The 23,102-nt window shown below is 42.7% G+C and overlaps 2 protein-coding genes across 4 annotated transcripts in view; one reads left to right on the top strand and one right to left on the bottom strand.

The window, feature by feature from the left end:
- Positions 1-12,485, bottom strand: part of LOC106694584 (C-C motif chemokine 23-like) — a 50,334-nt gene extending 37,849 nt beyond the window's left edge. The window contains exons 1-4 of one of the 3 annotated variants that reach the window (XM_014446315.2): positions 12,299-12,485; positions 11,467-11,514; positions 10,668-10,776; positions 9,972-10,270 (exon numbers count right to left, since the gene is read on the bottom strand). In XM_014446315.2, the coding sequence (XP_014301801.1) occupies positions 10,144-10,270; positions 10,668-10,776; positions 11,467-11,514; positions 12,299-12,395 (381 nt within the window). In that variant the 5' untranslated portion in view covers positions 12,396-12,485 and the 3' untranslated portion in view covers positions 9,972-10,143. Of the gene's footprint in view, positions 1-9,971; positions 10,271-10,667; positions 10,777-11,466; positions 11,515-12,298 lie in introns of those variants that run through there. The other 2 variants (XM_023745217.1, XM_023745219.1) reach the window with 2 other exon arrangements.
- Positions 1-23,102, top strand: part of LOC102425823 (leucine-rich repeat-containing protein 37A-like) — a 133,887-nt gene that overhangs the window by 56,229 nt on the left and 54,556 nt on the right. The window contains exons 12-13 of the mRNA XM_023745212.1: positions 16,137-16,212; positions 16,375-16,502. Of these exons, the coding sequence (XP_023600980.1) occupies positions 16,492-16,502 (11 nt within the window). The 5' untranslated portion in view covers positions 16,137-16,212; positions 16,375-16,491. The remainder of the gene's footprint in view (positions 1-16,136; positions 16,213-16,374; positions 16,503-23,102) is intronic.

Genomic DNA, 23,102 nt, shown 5'->3' on the forward strand with positions numbered 1-23,102 from the left:
GGTGGCTCACCAGCCCACCTGTCTCTGTCTCCTCTATGGGCCTCACCTGCGCAAAACCTCCTCCTGAATGGTCGTGACCCCTTATGGCATCCTGGCCTAATTTGCATATTTCCTTTTTATATATTTATAAAGTTTCTCAAGATATGTTATGGTAGATGCAAAACAAAATAAACAGGCTCAGTTATGGTAAAGATTGACTTTGTCAGGAAAGATTCTAGCCCAGGTCATGACTACCTGCCATAAACTGCTTTTACTTAAAAAGTTTTAATTTCAAACCATCCTTTGTGGTTACTTCAGGTCAGCGTGGCTTAGTTGGTTGAACTTTATCCCATGCATCAGGAGGTGAGGGCAACTGCCCGGTTTCAAATTCAATTCCAGTAGGAGGGCAGGCGGTAGGCAGCTAATCTCTCTCTCTCTCTCTCTCTCTCTCTCTCTCTCTCTCTCTCCCCCCCCCCCTCTCCCTCTCCCTCTGTCTCCCTCTGTCTCTCTCTCCCCTCCCTTTTCGTTCCTCTCTCTGAAATAAAAACAAGTAATAAATAATCAAGCATCTTTATAAAGAACAACAAAAAAACCCTCCCAACTGTTGGCCAGCTATCAGGGAGTTGCTAGAGATAAAGAAGAATGTGTGAGCAGTAACTCCCTACGACTTCCCTCCTCAGGACTTTATTTCAGGAAACATACTGGTGGGGCCACTGCTCCATTCACTTGTCCTGCCTCAGCCTCTGTGGACCCCACTGCGGGTCATGTGTGTGCTCCTCGGCTCCCTCCAGCTCAGCCCAGCACCAAACCTACCTACTTTCCTCTGTGTCCAACACAGATCCTTCAACGAGTGATTCTAAGTGAATGTACTGGTTCCTCCACGCCTGCAAAGAGAGGAGAGTCATTACTAAATCATATTAAGTCATGAAATTTAAATGCCTATGTGAGTAAAATAAATTGAGTGAACAAGATTTAATTATTGACCTAAATGACCACAGATAACTGCTGGTGGCTTAGCAATATGAGATGCAGAATGGTGCCAACCACACACAGGACAATAGCACAGCGTCCCCCAGTGGAGCAGTGGGACTCAGAAACAGGACAGCATGTTTTGTGGCAGGAGAAACAAGGGAAACGCAGAATTCATATTTATGTATCTGTTTCTAGGAGGGCTTTTGCTGGAGAAAGCAGCCGCCTTGGCTAAGGGATACGTTTAGACCTCTCAATGCCACATACAAGCAAAACATGGCACAGAAGCTACATGACAAGGATTGTCTAATGAGGATGAGATTTTCAATAAGAATAAAGGGTAAATGGGGACAATTTGGAATTCTTATCTGAAATGGTTAGGTGGGGTTCTAGGCAGAGTGTAAGGGCCTCCAATTCCTATGTGGTTAATTAGTTTGCGGATGCTGTTCTCTTGGTGCCTGCCCAAGTTACCTCCCAAAGTTCCTTACTGAGAATGAAAGCAAGTGTTTTTCTCTGGGTTGACCAGTGAGCCAGCAAATACATAGTGTGTTTAAGGCACAGCCTGGGAATGGGGATCAGTGAGTGTGGGGAATCCAGGAGGTGAGGAGCAACAAATGGGATGGTCCTGGAGACTCATTTCCTGTCCCCTTTCAGTAGCTCACCAGATCGCTAGCTCAGCAGGTACCAGCAAGTAATGGAAAAATAGTCCCCTTTTCCAATGAGATAATTTCTTTCATCCAACAGCTTTCATGTTGGTGGTACAGATGTCCCTGCCTCACCTTCCCTATAAGCGTGATGCATTCCATGCAGGCTCCCTCTCCACAGGACCTGTAGCCAAAGGACACATGGTCCAACTAAGTCTGGCCTAATCCCCTTCTATGGAAGCTTGGGGATTGAGTAAATTCTGTTACATTCTTTTAAATTTTTTAAAAGATTTTTTTTTTAATGTGAGAGATAAGGGAAAGAAGGAGAGAGGAACATCGATATGAGACCAAAACATCCCTTGCATGCCTTCTCCCGGGGATGGAGCCTGCAACCCAGGCATGTGCCCTGACCATGAATCCAACTGACAACCTTGTGGTGTACGGGAGAACATACAAGCCACAGAGCCACTCTGGCCAGGGCTCTGTTATTCTGATTGGAAGTTTCCCCCAAACACTATATTGACACATTTGTCCTCTTCATATGCTGGGTTCAAGGAATTTTATGCCCACAAACATCTATAGGTTGTTAGCGTGGCTGATAATATACAGAGGAAGACTTGGAGCCTGGGGTTAAGTTCCAACCTTACAAGGGCATCATTTGTTAATATATGAACAAGCTCAAAGGGTCTCAAGTCTGTCTCACTGAACCCCTGTATCACAGTGTATTAGGCCTCAGTTTTTCCCCATATGAACCTGTCTACATGATTATATGGAATTGCTTGTATATACATAGACTCTGGAAAGATACACAAAGACTGTGGTGATGCTAGGTGTTTTGGGTGAAGAAATTGGATGGCTGTTGGACAGAAGTGGAAGAGTGACTTCTGTACTTTTTGCATTTTTCTTATTTAAAAATTGTGGTAAAATGCACATACCATAAAATTGACCATCTTAACCTTTTAAGAATATATTTTTATTGATTTCAGAGAGGAATGGAGAGGAAGAGAGAGAGAGAGAAGAGAGAGAGAGGAAACATCAATAAGAAAGATGAGAATGAGGTAACAACAATGAGAAATAATCATGATTGGCTGCCTCCTGCACACCTCCTACTGGGGATTAAGCCTGCAACCTAGGTATGTGCCCTGACTGTAACAAAAGGTATTTGCTACAAAGCTGGAGCACATTCTGGGAAAATGGCCTAGAGCAGCCCTGGGCAAACTATGGCCCGCGGGCCAGATCCGGCCAGTTTGAAATGAATAAAACTAAAAAAAAAAAAAAAAAAAGACCATACCCTTTTATGTAATGATGTTTACTTTGAATTTATATTAGTTCACACAAACACTCCATCCATGCTTTTGTTCCGGCCCTCCGGTCCAGTTTAAGAACCCATTGTGGGCCTCGAGTCAAAAAGTTTGCCCACCCCTGGCCTAGAGACTTCAGAAACAAAAGTATCTAACATAGATTCTTTAGTTGCTTGTGTTGCTATGTTGCAAAATCTTTCATTTCTGCGAACTTAGCAGGGTATGGAATGTAAATATATAAAACTGTATGGGGTTTTTCCAGGCTAATATGCAAACTGTCTCCTCCGGAGTTCGACTGGGAGACCAGAAGTTCAATGGCTCAGTATGATGTGCTCTGATGACCAGGCAGCGCTGGCCCCGCCCCTGCCCAAGTGCCAGTCCACCCAGGCAGCCCTGGCCCCGCCCCCGCCCACCTGCGGACCCATCTAGGGCTCTGCTCCCCTGGCAGCACTTCCGCTCCCCTGGTGGCGCTTCCCCTGCAGGACAAGGTGGCTGAGGTGGGGACCTAGATGATGCGGGCGGGCCGGGGCGGCAGGAGAGGCAGTCACCCCAGGTAGCAGCCGCCAGCTCCTCCCCCACCTCCCCAGACCCACCCCCAGTGCCCGGGGCCATAAGGGGCTCCATGGCTCAGACCCAAGTGCTTTGTGGTGTACGTTGACCACGAAGGAGAAGAGGACGACAAGGCCGGGAAGCAGAGGAGGCCCTGGACTCCGAGGACGCCGAGGAAGAGGAGGGGAGGACGAGGAAGAGGACGACTCAGCCAGTGACTGCACGGAAAGCAGCTTCAGGAGGCACAGCGCCTACAGGTACCCACCCAGCCCATGGCTGCGGGCTCCTGCCCACCTCCTCTGCCCTCACCCGAGCTCTCCCAAACCCGAACCCCAACCTCCACTCCCCCGACTGAGGGGAAATGCCAGGGCACATCGAGTGACACTCACACACAACAGAAACACACACAGCACAACACAACAGCACACCTACATCTACCAGAGGACAGAGGCGCATTGTTCATGGAGGTTGCCTTGTAGCAGTTTGCAGGCCACATACTGGCTCGCTCTTTCTCTGCCCCCAGCCCTCCCATTTTCCTCTTCAAAATTTGCCCCAGTGCAGTGTCTCCATGAGGCAGGACCGAAACTTTGGCCCATGGATCCACTGCATTCATTTTTTCTCCCCTTGTGTTGGTTTGGTATTTTGGGGATGAAAGAAGCCTCTTGTTTTGCAAACCTCTCTGTGTTTCTAATGTGGTTTCCTTTAGGTTTTTATTATATATCTGTTCTTTAAAAGGGACTTGCGGATTTAAACACCTTCTCTCCTTCCCTGCTCTCCCTCTCCCTTTCCCTCTCCCTCTCCCTCTCCCTCTCCCTCTCCCTCTCCCTCTCCCTCTCTCCTTTTTCTCTCTTTCACACACACACACACACAATCTTGCTCCCCTTTGCACCCCTAGCTGTGTGGTTTTAAAATTATGTTGAGGAAATGGATCAGTTTGGGTTATGTTAACCTAAGAAATATTCAAACCTGTAGAGAATTTTTGTGAGTTTATTTGAGCCAAACTGATAATTGCTGGGAAGCAAAATCTCAAAGGATTGAGAAAATGCTCCAGAGAATGGCAGTTTTGCACCTTATTTGATACATTACAATCCAAATAAGACTTACATGGGTTAAATCCGTGTGTGTGTGTGTGTGTGTGTATGTGTGTGTGTGTGTTTGGATGTGTGAGTGATGGAGACAGATGGATACAAAGGAGGACATGAGAAGAAAGGTTTGAATGAAAAAAGAGCAGAGGTCACCATCCTTAAATAAAAATTAGGATATTTTCATGGCACATTTACCCAGGTTTTCCATATATATATTTCTGTGCAGTAAATAGTTTTAGTTATTTTGCATTTTGATTCAGAAATAACCTTTACAACCAGTCCGGCATGGCCCAGTGGTTGAAGGTTGACCTGTGAATCAGATCACCAGTTTGATTTCTGGTCAGAGCACATGCCGGGGTCGTGGGCTAGATCACCAGTGTGGGGCATTCAGGAGGTAGCTGATCAATGATTCTCTCCCATCATCTATGTTTCTCTCTTTCTTTCTCCCTTCCTCTCTAAGATCAATAAAAATATATTTAAAAACAAAAAGAAATAACTTACATTTTTTCAAAATTCTCAGCGAAAATAATTTGAAAGAATTACACAAGGATTCATTTGAAGGCCTGCTATTCTTCAAGTATTTGTAAGTTAATTATAAATTATATTTATTCATGAGTTTTTAGTTATATATAAAATAACGAAGGTGTTCAAATCAGGTAATCTCTACAATTTCTGCCAGGAATAAAATTCTACAATTCTGTAAGTTGTGTAGGGCTCCAGCCCATCTCTACCATTTAATATCTCCCATGCATTTTCAATTTTATAATCATATAGACAAGGTATAGACAGGAAAAACTTTTTAATTATAGAGGAAAAGTGGTAATGAGGTCTGAATTATCATACACATCCATATGAGCCTTGTTATATAAGTGTTCATATATCATCTGCTTATATTTATATGTATATTTATATGTATATTTATATTTATATTTATATTCATTTATATTTATATTTAGGGCCCATGGATGAAATTGGGCCTATGGTGTGTGTTTTTACAACCCATAATGGTTTTGACACTTTTGAAGGGCTGTAAAAGAAGAGAGGAATTCAGCTTCACCTCAAATTGTCTTCTATAGGACAATAAATATAGAACACTTGCATTAATTTAAATGCCATTAACTTAGAATTTTTTAATAATATACCAGTAATCTAAATTAGATGAACATTTATACATTAAATGTTTAATTAATCAGATGAGTTATGTAAACAATATTATTAAGAACATATTAAGTTACCAAGAGAGCAGACTGGTGTTAAGGATTTCAATGTAGGAATTGTTATACTAATCCTGTCTAATAATAGGCAAACATGGTAATTAACCATACCTTCACTATGCCTCCAATTGGCTAAATAGCAAGATATGCAAATTAACCCAACCGAGATGGCAGCCGGCAGCCACGCAGCTGAAGTGAGCAGGAGGCTTGCTTGCTCCAGTGATGGAGGAAGCCAAGGTTCCCCGCCTGCCGAGGCCTGGCTCTAAGCTACACTCAAAGCAACAAAGTTTCAACTATAGAAGGTAAATAAACCCCAGATACTTCCTTTCAGCTGGCCATGGCCACAGAGCTGGTTCGAGCAGGACCCAGCTCTTAGCTCCAGTGATGACAACAGAGTTTCAATTATAGAAGCTAAACAAACCCCAGATACCTGCTTTCAGCAGGCCGTGGCCTCAGAGCTGGAGCCCGCTCTCAGCTCCAGTGACGGCAACAAAGTTTCAATTATAGAAGGTAAATAAATCCCAGAATAAAAAAAGAGGAAAAGGAGAGGCTGGGAGCTTGAAAACAGCCATCAGCCCCTCATCCAGGCTGGCCAGGCACCCCAGTGGGGACCCCAACCCTAAAGGGGGTGTGGCTAGCCTGAAAACAGCCATCAGCCCCTCATCCAGGCTGGCCAGGCACCCCAGTGGGGACCCCAACCCTGAACGGGGTGTGACCAGCTGCAAACAGCCATCAGCCCCTCACCCAGGCTGGCCAGGCACCCAAGCCGGACCTCCACCCTGATCCGGGACACACTTCAGGGAGAACCAGCCGGCCCCCACCCGTGCACCAGCCCTCTATCCTATATAGTAAAAGGGTAATATGCAAACTGACCCTAACAGCAGAAAGACTGGGAATGACTGGTCACTATGACACACACTGACCACCAGGGGGCAGACGCTCAATGCAAGAGCTGCCCCCTGGTGGTCAGTGTGCTCCCACAGGGGGAGCTCTGCTCAGCCACAAGCCAGGCTGATGGCTGCCAGTACAGCGGTGGTGGTGGGAGCCTCTCCTGTCTCCTCAGCAGCGCTAAGGATGTCCGACTGCAGCTTAGGCCTGCTCCCTGCTGGCAAGTGGACATCCCCCGAGGGCTGCCGGGCTGCCAGAGGGATGTCTGATTGCCAGCTTAGGCCCAATCCCCCGGGGAGCAGGCCTAAGCCAGCAGATGGACATCCTCTGAGGGGTCCCAGACTGCGAGAGGGCACAGGCCGGGCTGAGGGACCTCCCTCCCCCCCCTAAGTGCACAAATTTTTGTGCACCGGGCCTCTAGTATTAAAAATAAATGTTTAAAATGATGGTTAAGCCCTAGCTGGTTTGGCTCAGTGGATAGAGAATGAAGGCTCCCAGTTCTGATTTCTGTCAAGGGCATCTGCCTGGGTTATAGGTTTGATCCCCTGTAGGGGGCGTGCAGGAGGCAGCCAATCAATGATTCTCTCTCATCATTGGTGTTTCTCTCTCTCCCTCTCCCTTCCTCTCTGAAATCAATAAAAAAAATAGTTAAAAAATAAAATGCTGGTTAAGCCCAGCCAATATGGCTCAGTGGTTGAGCAGTGACCCATGAACCAGGGGGTCATGATTTGCTTCCCAGTCAGGGCACCTGCCTAGGTTTCAGGCTCAATCCTGGGGGCGATTCTGTCTCATTATGTTTCTATCTCCCTCTCCCTCTCCCTTTCTCCCTCTGAAATCACTAAAAACATAATTTAAAAATGATGGTTAAGTGGTATAGTTAGAAATGTCTACATAAGTAAATATATCAAAAATGCCCCTAACGATACTAATTACAAAATAAAAATCTCTTCATCCTCCTTGTCAAAGATGAAATGCTTGCCTAATAATTCTATTTATTGAGATATAAGATGTTCTTTTCTATAAAAATTCAGTTATGATCCTTTGTCTATGGCACCTAGAGCCTTGTATGTCATTAATCCTTATTAAGCTAATTAATGGTGCTCTTTAGAAAATGAATTCTTTTTGGCTTAAGGGAAGTGATTATAAGGAACCTCACATGATACTACAAATAGCCCTTTGAATTATCAAACCTTTCAAGGGACAACCACTTTTGTATTGATCTTCTTGGGTACCTCTGCCATCTGGGTTCTAAGCCTGACAAACAGTTTGGAGGAAGACAAATGAGATAACTAACTGCTCAATAGATTAGGTCATTCATTACTTCTACTGTGAAATACACTGTAAGATAATTATTTCATGCTAGCATAAGTATTCCCATTCATTAAAAAATGCCAATCAATAAATAAGTTAGCCCTAGCTGGTTTGGCTCAGTGGACAGAGTGTCGGCCTGCAGACTGAAGGGTCACGGGTTCATTTCAGGTCAAGGCATGTACCTTGGTTGTGGGCACATCCCCAGTGAGGGGTGTGCAGGAGACAGCTGATCGATATTTCTCTCTCATGGATGTGCCTAACTCTCTATCCCAATCCCTTCCTCTCTGTAAAAAATCAATTTTTAAAAAGCCAACCAACAATCAAGTTAGCCTTAGCTGTTTTGGCTCAGTGGATAGAGCGATGGCCTGAGGACTGAAGGGTCCCAGATTCATTTCTGGCCAAGGGCACTTGTCCAGGTTGTGGGTTCGATCCCCAGTAGCAGGCATGCAGGAGTCAGCCAACCAATGATTCTCTCTCATCATTGATCTCTCTCTCTCTCTCTTTCTCCCTTCCTCTCTGAAATCAATAAAAATATACTATAAAAAATAAACTAGTGAAAAGAGAATATGCTAGGCACTGTAACTAGTACTGTAGACACAAAGATGGGTAAGACAGGGTCCTACCCTTCTAGTAACTCATGATCTCACAGGAAACATAAACATAAGCTCAGGCCATAGTGCCTAAGTCCTTATGTTTAGTACACTGAGTTCTGTGGCAAAATTCCTCTCTGCAGCAGGAATATTTTCTCTATATGATTTTCTATCTCTATATCGACTAAGTCACACAGAACTCATATTTTTGGCTGAGTATGCCTGGGTGCTTCTCGTTTTTCTAGAGACTGATCCTCATATACTCTTGGTTTTTCAAGCCTTTTGAGATGAATACCTATAAAAAGGAAGCTGGGGCAAAATCTATTTATTTCAAACCATTAATCTATGCAGCCTTTATGATAGACGCATAGAAAAGCTTTCTGGTTGTTTAGAATTCAGTGCTTTCTTCTGAGTTTTATGAGACAGTTGACCAAGATTACTAATTGTAAATATAAATGTATAGGCTCTAAAGGTACGGATGTAAAACTGATATTAACTTCAACTTGAAATGTTTTCCTTAATGTCCTTTAAGTTTAAAGACGACATCTTTTATGAAGTATATCTATTAAGAAAAAACATTCCAAACGGAAATAAGGCAACAGGATAACTGCATGCCTTTCAATTACATTGGGAAATTGTCTAAAAGGCCCACCCCAGGACTCCTTTCATCTGTGAGGGGTGAGGAGAATGAACTTTTGATTGATGCTCTATTTACTATTGATCAGACCACTTACATGTTAACTTGTAAATTTTTGTCCAGCACTGATGAAAATGTGTGGGGTTTGTTTTTTTTCGGTAGAAAAGATAATTGCAAAAGTTACAGTTATATTGCAATATTGAATATTATTTCATTTTTCTCTAAGTTAACCAAATTTCAGAATGCCACCCCCACCTAACTGTATAAATCTCTGTTCCTCAGATGATAATAGAATCAGTATGGTTCCCTCATTAATAGGTGAAGTACATCTTTGACATATATGCGATCTGTCAAATTTGAATGAGATCTTACTCAATATTTTTTCCCATTGACAGTGGAAAGGAGGTGGGGAGGGAAGAGAGGAGAGAGAGAGAGGGAGGGAAGAGAGGAGAGAGAGAGAGAGAGAAAGAGAGAGAGAGAGAGAGAGAGAGAGAGAGAGAGAGAGAGAGAGAGAGGAGAGAGAGAGACAGACATCAATATGAGAGAGATGCATCGACTCATTGCCACCCACATGCACCCCATCAGGGTCAGGATCAAACCTGCAAAACAGGTACTGCTGTTGACTGGAAGTTAAAACTAAGACCCTTTGGTGTGAGGGCCTACATTCTAACCATTCAGCCATGCTGGCCTGGGCTGAAGAAGTCATGTTTTTAGCTTCTTAAAAAATGATACTGATGTCTCATTTTGAAAAACACAAATCCAAAGTTCAGCAATTCCTGCATTTCTTTTCTCTCAAAGGTCAAGTGAAGTTAAATTGGATGCGTTTTATCAATGCAGTTTTTATAACCAGAATAGAACAATAATTCTTCCTTTTGACAAAATAATTCCGGCCAAGAAGCTTCCAGGAGGTGAGGAAAGAGAGAATGGATATGGGTGGCTGGGACCTAGTATCCCTTCTTATCAGTCAACAATTTGCTCAGTAGATCAAATGAATCCTGCTCAGGTTCTCCAGAGCCTGATCCTGCTTCAGGTTCGTTACACAATCCTGAACGTCCGCCTTATTGGGGTTGGCACAGACAATCTTCCCCTTTTTGGTGGTGAAGCTGGGGAACAAGGAGGAGAAAGGTTACACATTGAGGAGGGTTCTGCAAATAGAGATGGGGAGCCCCATCTTCCTGGCCCTTCAGATTCTCCACTCAGCCCAGCTTGTTCCTTTCTCTGCTCAGGGTGTCTCCTCTCTGAGACGCTTCCTCAGCCTGTGAGACTTCCTTAGTGACTCATGGGAGTTTCCTGGTGCAGACCTGCTCCTGCTATCTCCTTCCTTTCCTAGCTTCCATCTTCAATGGGAACATGTCATATCTGATGCTCTGCAGGATCAGGATAAGAATGAGGACACAGCCTCCCTTGACCTTGCAGGATCCAGAGAATGTGACTTTTATGGGCATCCATCCATCATCAGGTCCCTCCTCCCAAGATATGGCTGGTATGCTTGGCACTTACATGACAGCAGGCTGGGAGCACCCACTGGTCGTTAAAAAGTAACTTTTCATGGATTTGCATCGGATTTTTCGTGGTGTATAGGACGGGCAGCAGTCAGCAGGACGAATGCCTATAGTAAGGGAAAAGACAGTCTTTAGAAAAGACTATTTCCGTTCCTCCTTCCCTCAATGTACTGGGGAGGGTGGGAAGGCACAGGGCTCAAAGGGCATGTTTTCCTCCTCTACAGCATTTGCTGGCATCTCCTTGCTTCACACTTCCCCGGGTTGAGTTGTGTCTGAGGCACCCAGGCCAAGGACACAACAGGGCCAGGACCATTTCTCCCAGAAGTGGAAGGTTTGATGCGTGCAGGGGGCATCAGAGAGCACCCTCTCCCCTAGGTGAGCCTTCTCCAGGACAGGCAGGAGGAACAGAGGTCATCTATGGAGGAGGGACCCATGGCCCAATCTGATCTTCCCTGTAGATGTTCACCATCCTCAGCACCCTTTCTCTTTCCCCATGTCCTCTAAACAAGGAGAATGAAGCCACTGAGCAGATCTGTACCCACCAGCCACTTTTAAATATATGCCACAACTAAACATTTACCTTCTTTAAAAAAACACATCAGTATTTTCATTGATTTTTAGAAGGAGAGGAAGGAAGAGGGATAGGGAGATAGAAACATGAAAGAGAGTCTGCACAGCTCCTACTGGGGATTTAGTTTGCAACCTGGGCATGTGCCCTGACCCAGTATTGAACCAGTGACTTTATGGTTTCTGGGTCAATGCCCAACTGCTGACTTAGACTGGCCAGGCTCACTTACCAAGAGAGGGTCCTCTGGGATCCAACTGATGCATCACGATGCTTGGTTCTGTTTGGGAGAAACAGAAGGAAAGAGAAGTCAGTGGGAGACAGCAGTTTCTAAGTATCTCTTCCTACCCATTTCTCAGTCTAACTCCATCCACTAGACTGGGAATCGAACTCGTGACCCTTCTGTCCGAGGGCCGATGCTCTAACCATTGAGAAAACCAGCCAGGGCAATATTACCTTTGTAAAACCTGAAAGATTCTGCATTCCAAAATACATCTAGACCAGTGGTTTCCAACCTTTGTTTGGCCATGCCCCACCTAAGCATCTCTAAAATCCTGATGATTCAATGTATTAATATCTATAAGACAATTATACAATTAGAGCAGTGCCTGTTTGTACATAGACAGTGCTAGATACTAGTTTTTAAATATAGAATCATGAGGTGGACTTAGGTGAGATTGTCTCATTTCTTCTTCAAAATGATAGTTTCACTCCACATGGTATATAATGGTTCTAACGTAGGGTTCTATGCTTCTTTCTCCAGATTTATAATTTTAGTACAGTTCTTTTGATCTTCTACATATAGTCCTATATCAGCTAAGAGAAAGTATCAAATAATTCTGGCCATGAAAAGGGAGAGAATTGTTTCCCCAAGTGGAACCAATCTTCTGTATGTGGTTTTTCCCAAGGACCAAAAGCTGCAGAAAAAGGTCTATAGCTACTGCTACTGCTTTTAAACAAGTGCCAGATTCATCTCTATGTTGCAGGAGAGTGTCCCTCTGTGTCCTCCCTAACTGCAAGTTACCGTTCAGTTGGTCCCCAGTGAGAAGGCTCATGGAACTCACCATCATCCCAGGATTCATGGGCCAGGGATCCATGGGCAGGGGATCCAAGGGTAGCAGCAAGGATGAGGAAGGAGAGAGCAGCTGCAGAGACCTTCATCTCCCCAGTGTGCAGACAGTGCTGGCCTGAGGATCCTGGGCTCTTTGCTCCCTGATTCTCTGGACCCAGCTCAGCCTTTGAATTTATAAGAGGAGGATCAGGACGTCACAGGGCAGAAGAATGCTATTCTTTGGCTATACAATCAACAACAGATATTTCTAAGAAAGGGAACAAGCCTGGGAATGCAATAGGAAGTTGGGGGAACAATGATTTGGGGCTTTCCCTTCTGCCCAATGGATATAGGCAAGAGTATCAAAATTGGCGACAAGGACCTTAGCCAAGATAGGAATCACATCCTATGCCAGTGAAGGCGAATCTATGACACGGGTGTCAGAGGTGACATGCGAACTCATTTTTTTGGTTGATTTTTCTTTGTTAAATGGCATTTAAATATATAAAATGAATATCAAAAATATAAATCTTTGTTTTACTATGGTTGCAAATATCAAAAAATTTCTATATGTGACACGGCACCAGAGTTAAGTTAGGGTTTTTCAAAATGCTGACACGCCGAGCTCAAAAGGTTTGCTATCACTGAGTCCTATGCGGATCATGAAAGCCCTATAGGAAGAATGTTAACGATTTACTGAGCTCTGAGGTTAAAACAGCCTCGCCCCTTAACTTCCCCTTTCTCTCTGTAAAGGAACTCCTTACTTTCTCTTTGTAAAGGTCATGTATGTATATATTAGAGTGCAATCTTTACTTTTTCCCAACTCCTTTTTGCAGAAAGAATACCTAGTTGACTTTTTGTTTACAGTCAACAGGAGTGACCATATTTTATTAAAGATCCTTCCTTAGGAGATTTGGTTAATCTTCTAAATCAGAGTTTTTCCCTCAGGAATTAACTACGTTCAAGTGCACCAAGAGCCTATTATCAGGGGTGATCACTAGAAGGAATGCTCTAACGCAATGTTTTTTAACCTTCCTAATGCCCCGAATCTTTAATGCAGTTAGTTTCTCATGTTGTGAAGAATCATAATATTATTTTTGTTGCTCCTTCATAAATGTAATTTTGCTACTGTTATGAATCATAATGTAAATATCTGATTTGCAGAATGTATTTAGGCGACCTCTGTGAAAGGGTCATTCGACCCCCAAAGGGGTCGAGACCCATAGGTTGAGAACTGCTGCTCTAATGTGTAAACCTGGTTTTGTGACTCCTCACCTAGAATATTTACCCTGAACTCCTCTCTTTGTTTCATATCCCACATCCAATTCCATTAACAAATATGTTGGCTTTTCTTTGGGAAATATGTCCAGCATCTTATTCCTTACCAACTCTACTCTCTCCACCTGGTCCAAGCCATCCTGTCTCTCACTGAGATTCTGTCCTTGCCCCTCTTTAGTTCATTCTGCACGTTGCAGCCATAGTGACTTTGTTAAAAAGGAAGTTAGATCAATTCAATCCTGTTTGAAACCCTTCAATGGCTTTTTAAAAAATATGTATTTTTATTGATTTCAGAGAGGAAGGGAAAGGGAGAGAGATAGAACCATCAATGATGAGAGAGAATAACTGATTGGCTGCCTCCTGCACGCCCCCTCCCCTCCGGAATTGAACATGAAACCCAGGTTTATACCCTTACAGGGAATCTAACCATGACCTCCTGGTTCATAGGTCAACACTCAGCCACTGAGCCACATTGGGTGGAACTCAAATGGCTTTTTAATTCCACTCAGTGTAAAGCCCGATTCTTATACTGAATTACAAGCCCCTGTGTGATCTGATCCCTGTTTGTTCTCTATTATAAGCTCCTATGTGATCTGGCCCCTGTTGGCTCTCTGTTTTCATGTCCTACTACTCCCCCTCACTCACTCTGCTTCAGTTATGCAGGCTGACCCAGATTTCTGTTCCCTCTGCTTGACCACTCTTCCATCAAATATCTGTATTACTTTATCCCTAACCTCCTCTAAAGTTATCTTTTTATTAAATCTTTCTGTGACCTCTAAAATTATAATCTCCCCCTGCCCAAGTTTCTTTCTTTTTCTCCTGTGTACTTAACATACTACATGTTTTACTTCACAATCTTTTAATATTTGTATCTTCTAGAACATAACTCCATGAGAGCAGGGATTTTTGCGTCTTTGTTTACTGTGGTTTCCCTGGTGACTAGCACAGGGGTGGGCAAACTTTTTGACTCGAGGGCCACGATGGGTTCTTAAACTGGACCGGAGGGCTGGAACAAAAGCATGGATGGAGTGTTTGTGTGAAATAATATAAATTCAAAGTAAACATCATTACATAAAAGGGTACGGTCTTTTTTTTTTTTTTTAGTTTTATTCATTTCAAACGGGCCGGATCCGGCCCGCGGGCCGTAGTTTGCCCACAGCTGGACTAGCATATGGTAGGGTCTTAGTCTAGGTTCCCCTGAAAGCAGAACATGAGCACTAGGTAAATTGGGAAGTATTCTTAGGAGCAGGAGTGAGGAACTCAGCCAGCTGTGGGGATTAGTTCTTGATTCTATTGAGATTTTTGAGAAGCCTTATGAATGCATCTCAGAATATTTTGCCTGGGGAAAGAGAGAGACGAAGCATTTATCTCTTGGTTTTCATCTCTGTGGCATTTAGAAAATGGGGCCATTATGACCCCCTCCCTTCTCATCAAACAGTAGGGTCTATATTTTCTTTTGAAACAGAGAAGGCTAGTGACTATTGTTCAATCATGTGACCGCTGAGGCTAGGTTGGAAAAAGCCATGGAGCTGAAACCTTCATCACTGGGATACTCACTCACTCTTGGAACTCTAAGCTACCAGTAAGAAGACTTACTAGCTTGAGACTGCCATGCTGTGAGGAAGCCCAAACCACATGCAGGTGTTCTGATAGACAGTCCCACATGAGTGTAGCCTTTAGGTCATCCCAGCCTAGGTTCCAGGCAGAGGAGTGAGGAAGCCTCTAGAACTATATAGTATTTCTTAATATAACTACAGGCCATATGTGGTTACTGAGCACTTTAAATGGGGCTAGTCTAACTCTTTAAACAAATGAAAAAATAGAAAGCCTCAGTAAAGAAATAGAAAGTGAGAAGTAGAAGATATAAAGAAGAACTAAATGGAAATCATACAACTGGAAAATACCATAACCAAAATAAAATGTTCAATGGGTGGGTACAGAGAAAATAGAAACAGAACAATAGAAATCACCCAATATGAATAACAGAAAATAGACACCCCCCAAAAAAAATGACCAGATATATGATTTGTAAATTTTCCCCATTCTACTGGTTGCCTTGTCACTCTGTTGACTGTGTCCTTTAATGTACAAAAGTTTTATATATCATAGTAGTCTCATGTGTTTATTTTTGCTTCAGTTGTCTGTGCTCTCGGTATCATGTCTATTTTTATTTCTTACAACTAAATGTGAATCTACAATTAATTCAAAATAAAAAGTATACTTAAAATAGAAAAGAAATAAATGAGGCTAATCTAAATTAAGATGTTCTGAAGGCACAAACTACATCCTGGTTTGAAAGATTTAGTACTCCCTCCACCCTCCCCCCCAAATCAAATTGTTAACATGTCTCTTTTTTATATTGAATACATGCGTAAATGATAAAATTTTGGATATATTGTGTTAGAGAAAATATATTATTAAAATTGATTTCATGTGTTTCTTTTTACTTTTTTAATATGGCTATGAGGAAATTCATGTTACATATATGACTGCATTATATTTATATTGGACAGTGCTGTTCTAGGTGATTCCCCATCCGTTGGAGTCACTCATTGCCACCTGTGTTTTCCCAGTGAGACCCCAGGCATCATGGAGCAGAGACAAGCCATCCCTACTGTGCCCTGTATGGATTTCTGTCTCATAGAATTTGTGAGTAGAATAAAATAGTTGTATTTTATACCATTCGGCTTTGGGTGGTTGGTTACACAGTAATAGATGATGGGAGCAACCCTTCATTGACCAATGGTGGGTCACAGGTATAATTTCCTCGCACTTCTGGTTTGCTCATGCGTGTGTGTTGTGTTCTTGCAGGTGTTCCACATCACAGGATCAGAGGAGCCCCACACAGGAAGTTAGGGTTATGAAGTACAGGCTGAAGCAAGACACTTTCACGAAGCTTATGTAAATCTAAAAGAGTGATGACTGAACATGTGGATGAGGTAAGGGGTAGGGTCAAAAGATATGAATGATACAGTCCATCCCTTGCTTCCCTCCCATATGTTTGTGCCTTGGTTTTGTCAAATCCATTAGAAAGCCTCCTTCAGATGGTTTTATTAGTTCTTTCAGGTTAAGTGGAACCCTATACTCGTGCATCATCATTGTCCCCATCCTTCCCAGGAACCTAGCAGAGCCTACTCCAACTTAATCCAGCAAAGCCTAATGTTGCAGGGATGGGAACCACAAATAGATCAAGGAGAATCATGGAGAGAGGGACCAATCCTACATTAATTCCTTGGTTCCTATATGTTCTAGTTACTGGGGCCATGGCATCATCTATCGGCTTTTAGTTTACTGCATATATTGCATTGTGGAGAGTCTCAATCCTGAAGTTTGTTGTCTTAGCTAAATTATTCATACCACACCATTTTCTTGGTTTGGCTGCTTCTGGGTGATTAAGTATATAGTCATACCAGTGGATCCCATATGCCCACTGACTCATCTCATTTGCTATGAAATGGAACATTTTGCCTGAGGCAGTGTTGTGCAAACACCATGCTGTCTGTAAATCTTACCAGCTGGCAAAGGCACTGAGGTTGGATTGTTCTCTCTTGCAGGATTGTTTTCTCAAGATACTCAATATGTCTGCCCTTGAGGGAGGGGCCATATTGAGACTTGACATCTCTGCTGCTGTAAGGTTAGACATTCAGTAGTGGCAATAGTTAAGTTGGCCTTGATGAGAGAAATCCCATGCTGTTGGTACCACGTGTAGCCTCCATCCTTGTCACTAAAGTGTCTCTGCACAAGCTCATTGCATTCAGCACTGTTGTGGCTGAGGGCAGAGGCTGGCTGACATCCACAGGACAAGTCACAGATTTCCTCCTTCGCTGTAATGCCCTCCACTTTAGTCATGAGTGCTTGTTCAGTACTTCCAGGTTGTACATGCCCGAGTATTGAGCAGATTCCTGTAGGCATTCTACATCTCAGCATCAGAGAATCTCTGATACAGGAAAAGAGGGCTATGCATGATGGCCAAAGTAAAGTGCCGTCAGATGATATCTACATGGAGCTGGACAAAGTCTGTGCAGAACTTGCTGAGGTGGTGGCCAGAGTAGGAGATGAGGTGAAAGAATGGAAGTGGTATACAGAGGTGTCTTACATTGCACGGAATATTTGCTTATTCAGTGAAAGAATAAATGAAGGAACAAATGTCTGATTTCACAATATACTTACTGCCATTTCTTGACTTCCCCAATGTAGGAAACATTTTGTAAGTGTGTTTGTGTACTTCCTGAGTCTTTATACCTCCAACCCCACCCTTCCAGGCCCCCAAGTATGATTGGTGACATTTAAGAATCAGATGAGCTCTCTTTGTTACTTAGCTTGGCATAAACAAGAGACCAGGCTGTGATACTCTACATGTGCTCCTTAGCCTCAGGTCTTCCAGCCCAAGAACAACAGGAACCAATGCTTAGTGAGCACTAACTATGCTTCAGGACTACCCTTGGGGCCCTGTGGGCATCATCTCTCAGATGAAGTGTTTCCTGTATGAGGTGCTTACTATAATTATTTCATAATAGTGCCTAGAGCATCCATAGTTTCTTGCCTTACAGAAATACCAAATACCCTTCATCTTTCTGTAAATGCTCCTCTTACCACATCCTGTGATATGTGCTTGCACAGCATGTTTGTTTAGTATAAGCTGAGCTACTCTACTATTTCAGTGACAGAGGAAGCCAAAGGTCAGTATATCTGAGGGAAGGGTCAATATTCCCTCATTGGGGTCATCCACCCTCCTTCTCAGTCCTGCAATTGGTCTATATGGGAATTTTCTGCTGTTACTTCAACCTACCCTCTCCCTCCTTTCCTATCAGTCCATTTGTCATGTGTCTGTATCCTGGGCAGCTCATGAAATCTTAGAAAAGCTATTCCATTTATGGGTCCCTTCTGAGGAAAGAACCTTGACGTTGTGACTCTTCCTTGCAAACTTCCTTGTGTTTCCAAGTGAAACCATCTCAGGTGCCTGACATCATCTGCAAGATGCATGGTGACTAAAGAAAGTGCTTTGAGCTCTGTTTGTTGTCCTCAATGAAGGAGAACTAATGTTCTGGTTCTCTCTTAAACCAGCTGCATGACCTGTTGTGAAGGGTTTTCTGTGCATGCAATCTTTCCACACTTTCCCTGGTTACTTTTCGGTGCCTAGGACCGCACCCACCAACTGAGCCTCACTGGCCAGGGCCTATAAGTGAGTCTTTCATGGCAACTCTTGACACCTACAAACCATGCATAAGGTTGACATTCTGGGACTGGTGCTCCTGGAGGTAGACAAGAGGTATCATTTGCTTAACACATCCCAACTTTCAAAGCACCGAGATTGGTATTACTTTGAGACACAGGCAGGAAGGGATTCTGACCTAGACCTCATGCTCTGAAGGACTCTTCATATTACAAACACATACAAAACCAATTTACCAGGGAACACAAAAGCACTTATGTCTCTTGGGATGTGGTACTCAGGGCTGGCCCATGTGACCTGTAACCTAAACATCCACTCTTGTGACAAATACAGTTCATGCCTCAAGGGAAAATGCTTCTTTACCTCTCCTGCCCTCTGGATATGCAATATTAAGTATTCATTTCACTTTTAAATTTGTTAGCTCATTTATAAGTGTTTTTATTTAAAAATACACTTTTATTGATATCAGAGAGGGAAGGAGAGGGAGAGAGAGATAGAAACATCAGCGCTGAGAGAGAATCATTGATCAGCTCCCTCCTGTACAACCACACTGGGGATTGAGCCCGCAACCTGGGCATGTGCCCAGAATGGGAATTGACCTGGTGACCTCCTGGTTCATGAGTCAACACTCAACCACTGAATCACACTGGGCAGGCAACCATTGTAATTATTTTTAATTGTACAGTTCATTGGTATTAAGAACATTCATATATTGTATAATCATCACCATCATCCATCACTGAACTTTTTTCATCTTGCAAACTTAAACTCCATACCCATTAAACATAAGTCCCCATTCCCCACTCCTCCCAGCCATTAGAAATCACCATTTTACTTTTTGTCTCCATGAAATTCACTATTCTAGGTACCTCATATATATGTGGAATCATATATATAGTATTTGTCTTTTGGTGACTAATTTATTTCACTTAGCATAATGTCCTCAAGATTCATCTATTTTGTAGCCTATGTCATAATTTCTTTACTTTTGAAGACTGAATAATATTCCAGTTGTATGCATATATCTATTTTGCTTATCCATTCATCTGTTTATGGACACTTGGGTTGCTTCCACATTTTAGCTAGGAACAGGAATGTACAAATATTTCTTGGAGATCCTGTTTTCAAAAGTGGGATTGCTGGATCATTTGGTAAATCTATTTTTAATTTTCATACTGCTTTATGCAGCAGCTGTATACCATTTTACATTTCCATGAACAGTGCACAAGAGTTCCAATTTCTCCACATCCTTGCCAACACTTGTTATTTTCTGTTTTTGTTTTTTTGGTAGTATCTATACTAATGGGCATGAGATGGAATTTCATTGTGGTTTTGGTTTAAGCACCTGTATTTTTATTAGTCTTATATTGTGGGGTTCCAAGTGAGTTTGTTTGCAAAGAATATGTGCTTTTACTCAAAAGAAAACTTTAAAGCCCAAAGAGCAGGAACTTTTGAGCTAATCAAAGGGATTGTTTTTAGTTCTGAAATCCACCACTTATGATGCTCTGGGAACATTTGAGTAATACAATTAAGCTTTTAAAGTTGTACCTGGTTACTGAAAGGAATATGTAACGTAAACGATCTAAGTGAGTGAAATCTTCCTTGTGTCCATATTCAGTGGATGTTTATTGAGCTTTTACTGTATGACAGGCACTTTCTGGGCCCTGGGGATACAGAGACAGACAAGGAAGGCAAGATCCCTGCTCTTCAGATGCTGAAAATATAGTGGGGCAGACAGACAAACAAGGTAGTAGAAGATGGAGTTCAAAGCTAGAAAGAAAATAAACCATATATAATATGATAGAGAATGCCTGAAGGTTTGGTGGAAGTTGCATAATAAGCTGGAGAGGGGAGCCCATTGGTAGGGGGTATCATTTCATCTAGAACCTGCTTGTTGAGAAGGAGCCAGACTCACACAGATTAGGGGGCAGTGTATCTGGGTAGAGGAAACAGCAAGGGCAAAGACCTGGAGGTGGCAATGGGCTTGGTGCATTTAAGGAACAGACAGAAGAGTGGGCTCCTGGAGAGAAAGAAGTGAGGGTGAGAGTGATAGAAATGAGGTCTGTTGTCCAGGTTCTTATGGTCTGTTGACTTAACACTTTGCATTGTATTTCTCAGCCCTCTCAATCACATGGGCACTGCAGGTAGTGACAAAGCAAGCCAATATGGCTCATATTCCAGTGGACCTGGGTAGCTATCTCCTTGGGAGTAGGTGGGTGGATTTAACAAGAACACTTGTCAGTTGGTTTAAGGAACACCAGGGAAGAAAAGACCATGGATTCCTTCCCCCTTAGACTTCATTCTCCCTCCTCTAGGAGGGCCTGAACTGCCTTCTTTCTCTCAACAAATTGAGAGCATACTTAGGGAGAGAAACTGACACTTAGATGGATGCCTCTGATGACTGTCTTTCTCCTCTCTACAGACTGTGGGCTACTGTGTGTGCAGGAGGGGGAGAGTGGCAGTCACTGGCCTTTGTCTCCATGGCTACAAGAACATCCGATGTGCGGATGCAGGAGACACACATGGGCAAGAGGATGGACGAAGCTGACGTGTACCATTGGGTGGGTCTTACAAAGTTACTGAGAACACTGTCATCTGTCTTTCAAGCTTTGGTCTTTGGTAGGCAACATCCATCCTCCTTCTGGAGCTTCAGTCTTGCTTAACTGACTCTACTTTCCCAATTCAAAGGAGAAGGACGGGAATGGGGGAGGGGAACTTGGGGGAGATTAAGGCTCAAAATTTGTTTTTGTTTTTGCACACTGGCCCATACAGCAATGATGATGATTAACATTAGATTGCATATCACTTTCCTGAATTTTACTCTTTCTTGTTTGATCCCAGGGTACTTTTGTTTAGTGCTGAAGATCAGATATTTTGTTTGTAGCTCTTTCCACCCCACCCTTCCTCAGATGTTCCTGCTACCAGAGAGGGAATTCGTCCATCCAGCCTGATTCACCCTAGCTGCACCCATGCTGACTTGCATTAATACTTCCTTTTTAAAGTGCCAACAAAGGGTTTCTTACCAAGAATTGCATAGGTAGAGAATCTTACCACTCCTAAGTTTATGGAATCTGTCTTCTTTCCCCTCCTTCTTTGGAAAGCTGGTTGCATGAATACTTCCTTTTTAAATTGCCAACAAAGGGTTTCTTACCAAGAATTGCATAGGTAGAGAATCTGATCACTCTTAAGTTTATGGAATCTGTCTTCTTTCCCCTCCTTCTTTGGAAAGCTGGTTGCATGAATACTTCCTTTTTAAATTGCCAACAAAGGGTTTCTTACCAAGAATTGCATAGGTAGAGAATCTAACCAGTCTTAAGTTTATGGAATCCATCTTCTTTCCCCCTCCTCTTTGGAAAGCTGGTTGCTGTGTGCTTGTCTTCAATATTCTATAACTTCTCTGCCTTCCAATATCCAGGATTATCAGTCTCTAACTGTATGTTGTCTCAGCTGCTAGAAAGGACTTCATTCAAGCAAGGAATGAGATGCCAAACAATCTTCCTTCCCACGTTAGGCTTCATTGTCTTCTTAACTATGGGAATTGTGCCCTTTCTAGACTGTAATGGATGGAGAAGGTACATTATAAACTGGAAACCAAGTGTTCTTCCACCTCTTCAGTTAACACTCTGTTCATTCATTTACTCATTCATTTACTCATTCGTTTATTCTATAAATAATTATTGAATGCATACTATGAGCTGAGCACTGTCCATGTATCAGAGATTTAGCATGAACAAGATGCATTGGGTCTTCTATGAATTTAAGCAAGCATTGAGCCTTTGGCACTTCCTTCTTAAAACAAAACAAGACAAAGCAAAAGCTTTCATTATGATTCATTATTTTAAAAGCCACACTGTGGAGTCCAGCCAGTGTTGCTCAGTGGTTGACTGTTGACCTGTGAACCAGGAGGTAGAGTTCAATTCCAGATCAGGGCACATGCCAGGGTTGTGGGCTCGGTCCCCAGTGGAGAGTGTGCAGAAGGCAGCCAATCAATGATTCTCTTTCATCATTGATGTTTCTATCTCTTTCTCTTTCCCCCTTCCCATCTGAAATCAATACAAATATATATATATATATATATACACACACACACACACACACACAACACTGTGGAGAAATTTGAAATACTTAAGCAAAATGAAGTAAACAAAAATCCCCTGTTGTCCCACAGTAATAGTTTTAGATTTATCTTTGTGTTTTTTATCCCTAGATGAGATCATACCAACACCTCTCCAAATTAAAAAACAACAACAATTTTATAGCCCATGCTTTGACATGCTATGAACAATTTTATTTCATTATAAATTTTTATATGTAATTTAATATATTTTTTAAACAAAAAAGGCGAATGCTATTTCTAGAATTTTGA

The sequence above is a fragment of the Myotis lucifugus genome, unplaced genomic scaffold, assembly GCF_000147115.1.
Source record: "Myotis lucifugus unplaced genomic scaffold, Myoluc2.0 scaffold_524, whole genome shotgun sequence".
Lineage (NCBI taxonomy): Eukaryota > Metazoa > Chordata > Mammalia > Chiroptera > Vespertilionidae > Myotis > Myotis lucifugus.